This window comes from Falco cherrug, chromosome 1, assembly GCF_023634085.1.
Source record: "Falco cherrug isolate bFalChe1 chromosome 1, bFalChe1.pri, whole genome shotgun sequence".
Taxonomy (NCBI): Eukaryota; Metazoa; Chordata; class Aves; order Falconiformes; family Falconidae; genus Falco; species Falco cherrug.
This window is the reverse complement of record NC_073697.1, coordinates 92,773,954-92,790,135: the sequence shown is the minus strand read 5'-3', so window position 1 is coordinate 92,790,135 and position 16,182 is coordinate 92,773,954. Positions and strand designations below refer to the sequence as shown.

The following is a 16,182-nucleotide window of genomic DNA, read 5'->3' as shown; positions in this document are numbered from 1 at the left end:
AAGGTGACTCGCTTGAAAAAAAGAAGGTCTGACACTTACTGCTTCTTAACAATGATGCAAATGAGTGAAGAGAACACAAAAGGTTTGGAGAAGATTGAAGGAAAAAGGCAAGTATTTCTACCTTCTGCCTTACTGCTTTGTTTTACGTCCAGGCTCTCAGTCACTGGGAGGGGAGGGAGAAACCTATCAAAGTTGTGCCATTATACAAGTGACATTTAAGCAGTTAAATAAGGCAGGGGTTTATTCAGGCTGTTTAAGACTTCAGTTTGTTAACTTTTATTCATTTTCATTACTAATTAATATTTTGGTTTCCTCAGGTCTGCACACTGAATTGAGATGCAAGAGCTAATAAATACCTTGAGAATAGCCCACAAGCCCTATAGCAAAAAAAACCAAATTAGATGAGAGTTGACATGAAGTTTTAAAAAGTGCAGAAAAGTGTTTTCAAGCCTTTCGGGCTAGTCTCACACATCATTATGAAGCTAAAGAGCGGCAAGCCCATTTTTCTGAAAAAGTCATTTGCAGGTCACCTTTGAGCAAGAGGAAAGCAGAGTGGGAGGTGATGATAGAGAACAAAGAAACCTACCATATAGTAGCAGCTACCTGTATGTCTGTACGTATGTTGCTCGTAATGACTTAAACTGAAAGGCCCAAATTGCTTGAAAGTGCTGGAGTGTTAAAATTGTAACTCCTGTAAGACTCCTTCAGAAAGAAGGCAACTGTATGAAAATTATTTCGGTGCATTTAGTTTCTCAGTACGATAGAATCAAAACATATCACTAGCTCCAAAACAGACAATTCCCCTAACCACAGCGGATATTTAGAAAGAAGTTCTTTTGCTTCTCATTGCCTTTATCAAGCATCACTTGTAGAAACACCATGCGTGCCAGGTGTGCTCCACCCTGACAGGGGAGGAAGCGTTAAGCTGTTGATTTATCAAGGCACTCGGAGCAGATGAATCTCACCAGCCCTAACTCAAGAAAATAAAATCTCCAGGAAAGATGCCAGTACTTACTGGAGGAAGGAAGAGAGCGTCTGAAGTTAAAACGTAAAGAAAAGAAGCAGGGGCTGATTTCCAGCCTGGTCTATAAGAGGGGCAGGGACTCCATGGAGCACCTGCTGGCTCCATCCCCGTGGCAAAGCAGAGGCATGCCCTTACATCTCTGTTTACACAAGCTCTTCGCTCACAGTCTACCACCTCCTTCAGTCAAGCAAAACCGAAGAAAGGAAAAGCAGATACCTTTATATTTCTGGGTCTTTGGAAGGGTGGTCTGACTCTGGATCTCTTCTGTTTCTTTTCATTTGAGAAGCTTTCAGAGCTACAAACAGCAGCAGTAAAGCCACAGCGCCCTTTCTGCAAGCCTACGTGTTAACGCAATGCACCATAAAATGTCACGGCAGACTCTGGTTTTATGGGGCAAGTCGTGAGAAGAGATCACCACCACCAACACAAGGCAAGCCTTCCCACGGTTCAAGGACAGCCACACATAAGTATTCACATAGAGCCAGTCAGACAACAGAACAGTCTCACAACACGCTACAGACATGTTACACCACAGGATCCACTGTGTAATGACAACACAGTTCAAACAAGGACCAGATGCATGCTCCGAGATCGGTATCTCCAGGAGGACCTAACCTCTCACTACAAATTCCCATCAGTGTGGCTGTCAACACCACCAAGGAAAAAAAAAAAAAAGTAGCAATTTTAGTTTGAACATGTGCTTGCTTAAAAAAAAATAAATAAAATAAAATAAGATTTTATTAACAGAAGATGAAGAAAGCCAGGCATTCTGTACTGAAACCAAACATACGACAGCATTAGGTGCAGTCAACCTAATGACCAGTAGTAATCTATAAAAGCCAAGCAAGCAGCTATATAATTGCTTTAAGTAAACACTGACTTAAAGACAAAACTACATTTGAATTGAATATGGAAGGGGGGAGGACAACAACCCTTTAAGAAGATCTTTTGAGACATGTAACTGTAGAAAGGCTGGCAAATACAACATTGATTGGGAGTGAGGTAACCACAAACACCGCTGTCTCAAATGAAAAGGGATTCAAGGTCTGACCCAGAAAACAAGCATCGTAACTGCTGGGATGAAATTTTAATGATAAACACAAGATGCTCTGCATGCAGGCCAGATTGAATTATCTGATGTCAGCCCGTAAATGCAAAGCGCTCTGAGAAAGAGGAGCTGCTAGCAGCCACCTTCAACTCGCAGCTCAGGTTGCACTTAAATCAGTCCTTGATATTCTGCCATCTTCTGGCTTGAGCTTTGGCAGCAGCATGGAGAAAACAGGAGAGTGCATGAAATAGGTACATTCCTCTCAGGGAGAGCTAACCTTGTAGAGTTTGTCTTTGCTTCCTTACACAAAGTTAACAAAGAGATCCTCCCCCGAACCACTTCAGGCAAACTACACCTCTGTGTATCACGCTTGTAACTGCTGTTTTAAGTCACTCTGCTCACAACCTGTACAAATTCCATTTCAGAAAGATTAAAAAAGCTTTACAGCAACTCTAAAGAAAATTAATCTACTTTCCAGCACTATACTCGAAGCAGCATAGTGAAAAACGCAAGATGAGGTCTATCACAGCACAAGTCCAAATCAAGTAAGGTTGTTCCCAGGCTTACTCCAAGATTGCAAAGACACAACAGCCCCAGCATTCCTGCTGGAGAACCCCTCTCTCCAAATCTTTCTTTAATTTTTATAACCATTCTCTGATCTTCCAAGATCCCAAGTTGAATGTCCTGAAACCAGGGAGCAGCTGCTATACGCTGTCACAGTTTCCAGCTATAAAGACAGAGCGTAATGCCTGGCTGGCCCGACTGAGCTGAGCCAGAGTGCTGCAGCTGCTCCCCAAAGTCAGACATCAAGGGAGAAAATTAGAAGAGCCAAAGCTCAACCAGAACTTAATCTGGCTACTGCCGCAAAAGACAATAAAAAAAAAAAAAAATCACGCTTCTATAAATACATTAGCAACAAAAGGAGGGCTAAGGAGAATTTCCATCCCCTGTGCTGGGCACTGATGAGGCTGCACCTCAAATACTGTCTTCAGTTTTTGGCCCTTCACTACAAGACAGACATTGAGGTGCTGGAGCATGTCCAAAGGGCAACCAAGCTGATGAAGGGTCTTTTCCAACCTAAATGATTCTATCATCAAAAAAACTGCTAAAAACTGAATGGCCCTATTTTTCTGCAGTATAGCAACCTGACTATAGAAGAAAGGTCAAAGATGCCACAAGCCACTGCTTAGAAAACCCAAGAAATGCCACCCACAAAATGAGCATTAAGATCATCACCCACTTCAAGTCTTGCAAAGTCACATATCAGGTTTGCTTTACACACATGGCAAGTCTTGCTGTAATCTATGATTATTCACATGTAAAGCCAAGGACGTAAGTGTTTGTGAAACTGGAGATATAATCATTAAATGTAACAGATAATTGATATTTATACCGAGAAGAAAATTGACTTTTGTTAACCTCAGCTATTAAATTACTTCTTCAGTACCGAAAGAATGCAGCAGCTAGCTATTGATCACCAGATTCATTACACTTTTATGACAAATTTGAAAGCACAATGCCATTAAGTACAATACTATAAGCTACGAAAGGGGAGTATTGTGTATAGATTAAAAAAACGCAAACCAACAAAACCCCAACAAATTCCCCAATCTACTTATCATATATACTTAGCAAATGCACATAACAAACCAAGTATTTCCCTGCACAATTTGCTCATGTCCTTAGAAGTTTTAGTTTTATCTTTAAGTCTGTCTTTTTTGATATTTATCATGAGATATTACTGGAAGGTGCAAGTGTGCCACTGTCTTGCAGACTTCAATCATCACTGGCAGAAAACCAAACTCATCTTCTTTTGGGCAAGAACAGTGTTCTACGTGCAGCAATTTAAGAGATGTTTTCAGAGATCTTGAGCTACCAAAGCAGAGTGAAGGGCAAGCAGTAAACAGCAAAGAAAGAAATATAACTTTGGTGTTCTAATCTTCTAAACATTTCATTTACAAACCAGATAAAGACAAACAGCTGAACTCTGATTTCCCCCTGTTGTTTTATCAAATATATGTTCATAGCTTCATAAGAAGACTTCATTACTAAAATTCATCTTCTCAGAGAAGGGAAATAACTGACAAGTAATACCCATAATATTGTTTTTCCTAACAGATACACATGTGTAGCTTTTCCCTCTGTGGTCTCTTACCTGCTCACCTGTTTTCAGGAACCTAAATTATTTAATGGCACCAACTCCCTTCAGCATGCCAGCTGATGCAAACTCACCAAAAGAATCAAGAGATACTGGAGGAACTGGGGAACCTATATGAAAAGACCAGGTTTCTGCATTTTCACACAACTTCCATAATACACCAAGCTAAAATATGGACTATTTATTAATATTGTTTATTAACTCTTCAGAAATGTAATTTATTCTGCCAATCTCCTATCTATTGCATGTTTGGATATAAACACACAATGGAGAAAATGAAGAAAAAGAAGAGCTGGAGATTTTGGCAGCAGCACGGAGACAACTGGGGTTTCTGGCTCCCAAAAAAGTACAGGAGGTTTCATTAGAGACAGTGGAACAGATACAGTAGTGCAGCTCCCAGCCAAGGCCAGGAAACACTGTCCCAGCTGAAGGGCACAAAAGCAGTCAGGTTGCTATCTGCAGAGCTGCAGCCCAGAGCGGCCTGGGAGCTGTGGTGTCTTACCAGTGACTCAAGAAGTCTTAACATCAGGCATGAGTCAATGTCAGACCTGTGGTACTCTACACACACAAGTTCTTCAAGCCATGTCCACTGTTTGGGTCATCCACTGTGTGGCACTGCCCCTCTAGAGGTCACAGACTACACAAGCTTCAGCAGAAGCATTTTCATTTCATATAACACAACGAATTACAGCAGCAAAAACATCCCATCGAAAAGGAGAGGAAGAGAAGCAATAGTCAATGAATAGGACGGAAGACAAAACAGAAAGGGAGAACTCCAAATGCAGAAGTAAAACAAACGGAAGGGTTTAGTTTAAAAAAACCCAACCAAACAAAAAAAAAACCAATCAAAGATTAAAATTCTCCTTTCACTCCTGCCTTCTGCTAGTTTAGACTTCCACTCTCAGCTGCCCGAGAGCATCCAAAAGCATTTCAATGTATATGGGAATTACCTACATGCAATGTATTTCAAGGCACGTTTCTTATAACTAGTGTGTGAATTTTCAAGTATTTTTAAAGTAGTTTTCTCTAATCCCACAATGCATAAGTATACCATTAACGTGAAGTGCTACCATAAAATATGGAACTCTGGTACGCTAAGGACAATGTCCTCTGCCTGCCCCCAGGATGATATCATTTTCAATTGTGTGACTTCTTCTGGAGGGCTACTAATTACTTAACCTGTAAAATTCAAGCAGAACACACCTTACACCCGTTAAGTCAGTCACAGTAACCTCTTCTAAGAGTTTGTGCAGTTCTTAAAATTTTATTTAAGAGTGTAAACTAAATGAAAAACTAACATTAAAACAAGGTCCTGACCAAGCTTTGTATTAGAAAAAGAGAAGTTTGAGTTTCTCTACTTTTTGGGTGGGTTTTTTTTCCCCTGAACTTTTAAATAACAATGGAGAAAAGTAACAGTCCTCTAAAGTTACCTTGCCACAGCACACAAAAATATCTTTGTGATTAAGAGGTTTTTATGGAAAATAAAAACATTTTTCAGCAGATATGTACTGTATTTAATACATTCTGGGTGCTTCTGCAGAAAAACCATAGGTACAGTTCATCAGGAAGCACTATAGTCTTTACAGGGACTACACATACATCAGAGCGTTTTTGGAATAGTACCATAAAAATCTGCACTGCTGAAACGACTTGTAGATAACCATCATTATCAGTCACTTTAAGGACAGTCTACCTCACCCACAAAAGAACTGCAGTCAGAAAAAAAGTCGTTCTTGTTGCCTCAAACAGGTGCTTCTTTTGAATTTGTTACAAAGCCATACGTGAGATTTCAAACAGTGAGCATTACACAACCTCATACTCACCCAGCAATAACAACTCCATCGCAAGTATGTACATCACAAAGAATTTTTCCCAGCTCATATCGCAGCTGGCTCACAGCACCGATGCGGTTCTGCACAGGAAGATGAGACATAGTGTTGGTACTGCAATACGTTAATCAACCATGTTAATTTGGTGCTTCATGGAAAACTCCCAAGCTTTGCTTTTGCTACTGACAAGTTGTAGTGCAGCTGAGAGAGAAGACACAACCATTTTATGCTTGCCGTCTGGAATTTTTACAGATGGGAATGAAGGAGAAAGAAGCTATTGCTCTTTATTATCATTCATAATCTTTAGGTGGAGAAACAACTATCACAACAACAACAAAATTATAGCTCTCTCTTAGCTAGGATATGTAATGAGCAGGGGAAGGAGCCTTCATCTTAAAGGCTGATTCTCATTATCACGGGACGGTTGAAGTATAAACATCTTTCTTGCACCAGTCAATGCACAGCAAACAGAAAGACTCACTACCAAAAGTCAGTGACTGGGGGAGTGGGGGGGGGGGGGGGCGGGGGGAAGGTATTACAGCTAGGGCTATGTCTCATAAATCCTTCAGCAGCTTTTCCCTTTTAAACAGCAAAAAGAAGCTGCAGTATAAAAGACCAGCTTTTCACTACCACTTGCTTGAACCAGGTTCCCATTTTTTCTACAGCATCTGGATCCCATTAAAGAAATTCTCTTTTACCTTCCAGTTGGTTTTCAAAGTGCGCTCTCTGGCACGGCAGTTCTTGAGGGCGAGCTTCCAACAGGAATGATCAGAGATGCTCGTATCTAATAGGTATCCTTCCTGTTGGCACAACCGGTACCACAACACTTCATCTTCTGCAAGTACTTTCCATGTCCTGCTGACCTAGAAATAAAATTTATATATATATATATATATGAGAGAATATGAGATATATATATCGTAAAAGTAAAAAATAGATTTCATATAAAATGTTTTCAATAACATCTGAAATATACACATATAAATCAGTATAGGCCTGCACTGAGACTAAATTCTGATCTTAACAAATACATTTGTTCACCCTTTATACTACTGAGAGTATAAAACCCCCAAACCTTTAACAAAATACTTGGTTTCGTGGATTCTTTTGAAAATAACTGAGTTTCGACTCCATAAAACGTGAACACCATCATTTAGTGGCCATGCTGTCAACCTGAAACATCAGTGCATTAAAAGTTTTGAAGGGAAAAGCAGCAAGGAAACAATTAAGAAAGCATTGTAAGTTTAGCACAACAATATGATTTTCATATTTGTAGCTAAGAAAACCTCTCAGATCACACCATCATATCTCTAAAGTCCTACTGACAATGTCTGATTAGGTGTATGACATTAGTGATTTATAACCTATTGTATTACAGTATGCATAAATAGGAATGAATTATTAAGTTTTTCAAGTAGCCTCAAGTTGCTGTCCATTTCAGAGAGAACAGCTTCATCACAATCAATTGTGGGCTTAGAATTAAAGATTCAAGAGGTAAGAGCCAACTTAAGTAGCATTTGTTCTCTGTAATTCTTAATTTAAAAAAACAGATGTAACCAATGAAAACTGCCACGAGTGAAAGCAGCAATCAATTGTACAGTTTCCAAAAGATTAAAAAAACCTTCTCAGCCTGACATCATTTTTAGCAACTTAGAATTAAGCATCTGATGTCCATTTCAGTCCCAAGATTACACCAAGAATCTAGGTCTCCCATTGATACAAACCCACAGGGCCATCTCTCCGTGTTTACTTGCCATTCATTCCACGTTTACACACAGATAGGACACAGCACAGGGAGATGAAGGATGAACTATTACTTGTTCTCCATTTTACAAGATTAATCTCCTTTGTATTTTATCATTTCCATACACACCTTGCTTCAGACTTCTTAAAACCACAGCTTTCAAAGACAAAGCGATGCTTCACAAAACTATGTATCATGAAGAATACTGAAAGTATGACATCCTTTCGGCTAGTGCAGATTTGCAAAAAGTCCAAGGAGAACACAAGCCATTGGAGCAACAAAGCGTGCAGTGAGCTTACAGGGAGGTTAGAAAACAACAGCCACTGCCTTAAATAAATCAAGTAATCTCAAGAGTTTGTAATCTGATCTGTAAAATTTTACATGTGATGCCTTGGAAAAGCATGCCTTAGCCCGCTGTATTAAATGCAGCATCCCGCCAAGAGCGACTAGTCAGCCCAACCAAAACACCCACAACACCACATGGAGATAGTAGCTAAGGTCCAAAAAGCACCCACCAACTCAACACTGCATCTTACAGATCTCCTTGGGTCACAGTAAGTGCAAAAAGATCCCACACACATGTTCCCAAACCTCCCTGCATATTATGTAGACGCCAAACAGTGGGACAGCATGCTCTGCAGTGAACAGCATAGATGTCCCCTTGGCTAGAAGCTTCATAAGGTTTTCATCTTGTTTATGTTGTGTTGCCTTGCTGGAAAGAACACATGTATCAGAACACATGTATCAATTACTGCTCTCAAAAACCAACATCCCACTAGGAATCAAGAACTGGGTCGTAAGACATACCTCATGACCTTTTTCCCCCAGGGAAAAGAAAAAAAAAGTTTAAGATGAAAAAAGGGTGGTGGACAGAGTAAGCTGCATATGTTTTTAAGATTTGATGCCTCTATACAAGAGGAGCTCTCAGACAGGAATATCCAAGTCCAGCAGAGCTAATATTCTAGTCAAGTCACCAAGAGACCCCAATTCAAACTAGCAGACATGCATAATCCCCTTCCATCATCTGACAAAGAAAACAACCTGGATAGGGCAATCACAATGCCTCACAAATGACAGGAACAGCACCGAGTCTTCTCTAGTGTTAAACATCACCCTGTAATAAAAAAAGCAGTGCTTAATGCTCCTGTCCCTACAGGGATACACTCAGGAAGTTCAAAAGCATAAAAAAAACCCAAAAACCAATTCAAGCTTCAAACCGTTACAGTTTAGTGGGGAATTTGCTCTCGATTTGGTTTTAAAGTAATATAAACCCATATATTATTGCTCAAACAAAAAAAAAAACACCACCTTTTGCTGACACACAAAAACCCCGCTGTTCTGCAGAAGTTGAGCACCCCGGCCAAGCCCAGCCGACAATAACGGCACCTCTGCCCCCATCCCGGCACAGCAGCACATCTCTGCTGACACCGAGGGGACAGGCTAACGTACAAAAAAAAGTAAACAAAGTCAAACCATGCCAACTTCTGCCTTGCTTGGAAAAAAAAATCCTCACAGAAAACCACACACCTTTGGAGTTTGCCAAAACAAAGTTGTACAGACCTTTCTAGTTTCAAGGTCTTAAAAGCATTTTATAAAGACAGTAAAAAAAAAAAAAGGGGGCGGGGGACGACTACATAAAATTTAGACTGCCTTTTCAACTTTCAGGAACAAACATGCAAGGGGAATAAAGATCCTATCCTATTATGATTTTTTTAAATCAAATTACATCGAATCCTGCTGCTTTACAAGCATGAATTTCCAAAGGGTCCCTAATGCAGCCTTTTCTTAATGCACCAAAACTAGCATGACAATCCCTTGTAAAAGCCCCACTGAGCAAGCCTCAGCTGCAAGAAATCGCTAATAAAAGAGTCTCAAGCATTTTACTTTACAGCACCACTGTGAGCTGCCGCATTAAAACCAGCCATTGGCTTGAAGTCAGCTTTATTAGATCTGCTTGACTTAAGAGTTTCAGGTGAGGCCCCAAAAGCCAGAGGATTACGACTTTATTTATACGCACCCATACATTCTGCTTGTTGGAGAGTAGCTGAGACATGCAAAGCTCTTATTAAACTACGAATGTAATTATTTCCAAATCTACACTACATAGAAACTCCAACAATGATCAACAACAACATCTTACAGACTTCTTTATAGATTTAGAGTTCCCAATTTAAATTTGTCTTGAGTTTTCCTATTATCTTTTTACTACAGTTCTCAACTGTTCTCAGCAAAGAAACTTGGGTTTCCCCCGAGCTCCACACAGGAACAGTTTTGTATCTAACAGCTCAGCAAGTAACAATGTTCTGAAGGACTTCAAAGGGTTTTGCTGACATTGGTTGTGCCTTTAGGGAATTCCCCCCCCCCCAAAAAAAAACCCCACCAACCCTAAAGTCCCCTACCTCTTGAATCAAATCCTAAATTTCTTCTAATCCCATCTAAATCAGATGGCTGAAATCCCAATGAAGGTTTATTCATCCCTCTCCATCTGATAATTGTCTTTGTTTCATTAGGTTTATTTTCTTCCCTAGACATGGTCATGGTTCATTCTCTGAAGCCAAGGGCCTCGGTTAGAAATACATGGACTTTTCAGTTCAGTACAACATGCAGTGCCAAATAGTATTTAATCCAAAGCCAATGAGATGGAGGCTTTTCAATTCTCTGCGATAATCAGAGAACCATAGAACAGTTCGGGTTGGAAGGGACCTTCTTAAAGATCACCTAGTCCCACCCCCCTGCCCCAGGCAGGGACACCTTCCACCAGACCAGGTTGCTCCAAGCCCCGTCCAGCCTGGCCCTGAGCACCCCCAGGGATGGGGCACCCACAGCCGCCCTGGGCAACCTGGGCCAGCGCCTCACCACCCTCACAGGGAAGAATTTCTTGCTTATATCTATCTAAATTTGCCCTCTTTCAGTTTAAATCCATTTCTCCTTGTCCCATCTCTACATCCCATGCAAAAAACCCCTCTCCAGCTTTCCTGTCGGCCCCTTTAGGTACTGGAAGATGCTCTAAGGTCTCCCTGGAGCCTTCTCTTCTCCAGGCTGAACAACCCCAGCTCTCAGCCTGCCCTCACAGGAGAGGTGCTCCAGCCCTCGATCATCTTTGTGTCCCTCCTCTTCCAGAGCTAGAAGCAGTGCTGCAAGGGGGTCTCATGAGAGCGGAGCAGAGGGGGAGAATCCCCTCCCCCAACCTGTTGGTGATGTGGCTGAAGATACAGCTGGCCTTCTGGGCTGCAAGCACACAGTGCTGAGTCACGGTGACCTTCTCATCAACCAACAGCCCTAGGCCCTTCTTCTGCTCAGGGCTGCTCTCAATCCATTCCCCTCCCAGCCTGTATTTGTGCTTGGCATTGCCCCGACTCAGGTGAGGGACCTTGCACTTGGGCTTGTTGAACTTCATGAGGTTCACATGGCCCCACCTCTCAAGCCTGTCAAGATCCTTCTGGATGGCATCCCTTCCCTCCAGCGTGTCAACTGCACCACACAGCTTGGTGTCACTGGCAAACTGAGGGTGCACTCAGTCCTAGCATTCATGTTGCTGACAAAGATGTTAAAAAGCACTGGTCCCAATGACGACGCCGGAGGAACGCCACTCATCACTGGTGTCTGCTTGGGTCATTGAGCCATTGACTGCAACTCTTTTACTGTGACCATCCAGTCAGTTTCTTATTCACCGAGTGGTCCATCCATTATTTAAGTTTCATTCTGAGCTCAGGACATCCTTATCCATCTATTCATCTGCTCTCTCTTTAAACTGTGAGAAGAATGGATGATTGCTCTTACTCATATACAACCTTGATGCAAAAGTATGCTCAAAAACTACATGAGATTTTCTTTTTTTAAATGTATAAACACTAAAAACCTAACAGTGTGACAGTTCCAGAAGCTCTAGAGGCAAGCATCTGAAATTGTTGACTTATGCAAGACAATTCATTCTTAAATTCCTAGAAACAGTCTCCCTTGTCCTAGATACATACACAATTGTTGTGTCGGTAAACATTTCTAAACCTTTTCTCAGATGAAAATGCTAACAGTTCAAGGCAATTTCCCACTGATCTGTTCATAAATAAAACTGCCTTAGCACTGCCAAAATTCAGTACATACTGTCAAGAAGTATTTCACGCCACAAAATGCAATTTATGCAGTCTCTGGTATTACTAGAAAGCAGGAACTACTCTAAGTATGTGGAGAAGTTCATAGATGAGACACATCACCTTATCACAAAGGTACAGTTTAAGGGCCAGGTCCTCAGGCCACGAGTGAAGTTAATTGCCAGTATCGGCAGTATCAACCCCAAATAACACAAGAACTTCTGATGCATTTCAATTTGTCATACTCGTGGTGTCCCGAGTGATTGTTTTTCTTTTCCCCCTATATCACAACCAGGAGGAAGGACTGACTGTTCTCAAAGCTGCTCATCACAGAAGTCACAAGAGAGTCGCTCGTAACGTAGCTTTTTTTTTTTTTTTTGTTCCAATGGTCAGAACAGAACCACAAGATGCTCACAGGGCTGGCATAAAGCAGAGGGAAAATTTTACCATTACCCTGGACTGTTCTGTTGATAGAGTAACATGGGTTATCAGCAGGGACTGGTCTGCTGGATGCTACTGACTATCACACAGCTACTGCGAACCCACCACAGCTCAGGAACTAATGACACCGTTAATTTACATGCTACACATGGCTTTTGTATTTCAAGTGCCAAACAGATAGTTTGTGTTTTATAGTACTAATTCCAAAAATCAAAGAAAAGCAGTGGGGAAGAGGGGGAGGGGGAAATATCAGGGTGAAATTAAAGTTTTCCAGAGCAGTCTGCGGTGTGATTAAATCTCAAAGAGGCTCTGCAGTCAGGCTACTTTACTGTTAGTTGGTTACCAATTTGGCATAAAGAACTAAGAAAACAGGTTTTCTCCAAAGGCACTCACATAGTTCATGATGCCAATTCCACTAACTGGCCCAATTTCACTGAAATCCCAAGACGCCTTAATAAAAAAAACCACCACCTTTCTATGATAACACTGTAAAGCAGCAGGGCTTTCCATTTAACAGAAGAGGGCTCCCCCCCTCCTTCAAAAACAAAATCACCAGGAGAAAAATGAAAATGGTATTTATTTTTATTGCTTTGCTTTTTATTTGAACACTTAAAAAGAAGCCAGCTCTGCACTAAAAGCATTGGATATTAATCTAATTCAGAAAGCCTTGTAAAACACTGGGCATTTGCTCAGCTACTTGTCAGCTGCACATAGGACTGACCAACTCTGTCTGAAAAGGCAAATGAGAAATGTGGAAAATTTTCTCAGTGTTAAAACACATCTCACAAGAACAGGTTCAAGTTAAAAACCAAAATGAGAGAGAGAGAGAGTAATCAAGTGCAGTCCAAGCACAGAGAAAAGGAGCAGCCCTTCATCAGCCAATCTTTTTACTACGTCATGAGGTAAACTGATCATGCTGGGGAAGGGGAGGAAGAGAAACAGAAAGAATAACCTTAAAGTACTCCACTTAAAAAAACGCAACCCTGTTCCATTTCATGGAATGTGGCCTTTACTGATCGCGTATCTCTACCTCAAATGACAGAAACTTGAGCATATCTGAAAGCTTCAGAGTCTGCTGGGTAGCACCAAAAAATACACCTAGAGAGTTTTTTCTTCTGCAACAGAAGCCCTGCGAGAGGAATTATTTTTCTTCTAATAGTCCTTATTCCTAAAAGGCATTAGCAAGTAAAAGATTTAAGCAATAGCCACCTGTAACTCTTTAACACTATGACTTGCTCATACTGAACATTAAAAGCCTAATTTCATTTCAATGCATTCAGGGCCATTTGGATAATACTTGTGACTGGTTTGCCATCCACCACGAAGCTATACCCTTCCTGTCACTTTTCAATTTTTACATGTTAACATTTCTTTCTTTTACAAACAGCCCAGGGCATGGTTCGAGTGTAACACAAAGCATGATTTTAGTTGGATTTTTCTGAAGCTGCAAGATGTGCTTTGTACATAACAGTTCAATGAACACCAGCCTGAAACACTAAGTAGTGGCCATGGGAGAAGCTGGCAATGAATAACCACAATATTTCACATGGTAATCAGCACTCGCCAATTAAGTTTGCTTTGAAGACTCATTCAGAGAGAAGGCTCATCATTTCATGTGTGAAGAAAGGAGATAGGCTCAATAGTGTGGGCTGAACAATCCTAAGTATAGCCAGGGGGGTGTGAGTGTTTAAGTTAGTAAAGCTACTTGAAGAAACAGGCAGTTTACAACTACACATAAATTATGGACCATCTCCGAGTACAGCCTGGCGAAAGCATTATCTTGAAGTATCACCGAAGAAAAATATAAACCCCCTGCAAGGCAGTGCGGAGGGAGGAAGGAAATCAGTGTCATCTAAGAATTTAGCCTTACATGAAATTACTACAGACAAGAAGTTACTACTCCAACTTCTATGGTTCAAGTCTGACACTGACAAGTGGGAGGAGCAGCTTTGTTTCCAAGTCCTTAGCATCACAGAACTCTGAGTTCTAAATATTGTAGCAAGACACTCGCTTGTTTCTAAATATATTCACTTGACGCAAAAGATCTTCACAGTATTTATTTTAAATTTTAAGGCTTTGCTTTTGTCCAAGCCACAGAAGTTTTATTTAACTCTACTCAACAGCAAGCTATAAATCCAGCTCACTACTATTTTTTCAATATTCAGCTCTGGAAGTTATTTCCAAAAGTAAAAGCACAATCAGCTGAGTTACTAGGGCTGCCACACATTTTCCCTGCATCAAGGTGCCCGACTGTTTATTGAATATTTCTGCCAATTTTGTGTTGTATCAGAGAAGGAAACTGTCAGCAGTGCTTACCTGAGCACACCTTCCCAATTCAGTCTTGCCTAGGTACTGAAATATCTTCAGCGCCAGTTCGTAAGGCAGCTGGATATCAAAGAAGGGAACCTCATTTATTTCATTCTGAAAGGAAGAAAAAAGAGAAAATAATTTGTTAGGCTTCTTTGATGCATAGCTAGTTAGTAGCAAAAGTTACTGTACCACAAAGAAAGGACATTGTATCTTCAGTGCCATCACAGTTCCATAGGAAAGGCAGAAGTAATTCTGCCTCTCCTTCCCGTAACATCAGGCAGACCATGCTGGCATGAAGGTACCCAAGCTACTCTTTGCTCTTCCAAGTCATATCAGGTAAAGAATATTAGAAGGCTAAGTGGAGCTAAAAAGCAAATTGAGGAGAACTGTAAGGCTTATCTACAGTCAGACAGCAGAGAAAGGCAAGACAGGAGTTCTAGTAAAAAAGGTTATCTAAGGTTTCAGCATCAAATAGACCAAACAAGTAAGCACTCTGATGACATATGCCCATTATTAATTTCACTTACAAGATTCAAACACAGATGATGGAAAACGAACAAACATTTTGATATAAAACTGAATGGAGATGACATTACAGTTGTTTTCTGTCTTTCACTAGTAAGATACAAATGTCTTTTTAATATGAAATGTGCTGAAAGAGTTGCTGCTTTAGCTGATTAAGTTATCTCAGTAAAAAAATTAAAACCAAAGAATCTATCATTTTAATCTAACAGCTAAATGCAGCACATACATTTTTCCTAGATTCTATTTGTTTGCTTTAACTACATAATTATTAAATCTTCTTCCTGCATTAAGTTACTGCATTGAGATTTGTCCTCTCCCTCATTTCTGTCTGCACGTTCCAAATTTCTATAGTATATAACAGAGAGAGCGTAAAATCAGCCCATTCTGACCATTTCTATGTCACCCGTTTTGAAGTTTCACTCTTTAGTGTTTTCTCCTGGTTTCTGGTACCATCCCACATTGCTCCTGAATGCCTGATCACCCTCCATCAATCTCCACACACAAAATCAGGTGCCCAGTTAAAACCTATCCCCACCGCCTGCCACCAGAAAGTCAGGCAGCTCCCAAATCAGGATCATCCCCTGCCTCTTAGCACTTCTCTAGCCCCAAGACCTTTGTTTCTTTGTAGGTCTCTCTAAAATTACTCCTTGCTCATTTAAACCTGGACCTTTTGCAGTACCGACAAAGTAGTAAAAATAGGCAACGCTGGGTTTGAAGTCCACTTACACAGGAAAACCATTGCATAATACGGTTGCGTGGAAATTTTTAATGCAAAAGGTGTTCTACGCTAGCTAAGTGTTTAGTCAGCACAAATATGGGCAATGTTCCCATTAGGTCTTTTTAGATAAAATGCAATGTTTTTTTATAAACAGCAGGACCTCACACTCAATCTAAAGTTACTTAAACTAGGACCTGCACACAACGTTCCCGCTCCCCTCTCTCCCTGTCCACAATTTTCCTGCACCAACAGCTCCTTTTCCTTTCTCTTTGCATGAGGATCTCTGGCTCCACTCCC

The 16,182-nt window shown here is 40.8% G+C and overlaps 1 protein-coding gene across 1 annotated transcript in view; it reads right to left on the bottom strand.

Annotated features, from left to right (window-relative positions):
- Window positions 1-16,182, bottom strand: part of FBXW8 (F-box and WD repeat domain containing 8) — a 53,528-nt gene that overhangs the window by 35,715 nt on the left and 1,631 nt on the right. The window contains exons 2-4 of the mRNA XM_055707298.1: window positions 14,649-14,753; window positions 6,758-6,922; window positions 6,054-6,142 (exon numbers count right to left, since the gene is read on the bottom strand). Coding sequence (XP_055563273.1) covers window positions 6,054-6,142; window positions 6,758-6,922; window positions 14,649-14,753 — 359 coding nt within the window. The remainder of the gene's footprint in view (window positions 1-6,053; window positions 6,143-6,757; window positions 6,923-14,648; window positions 14,754-16,182) is intronic.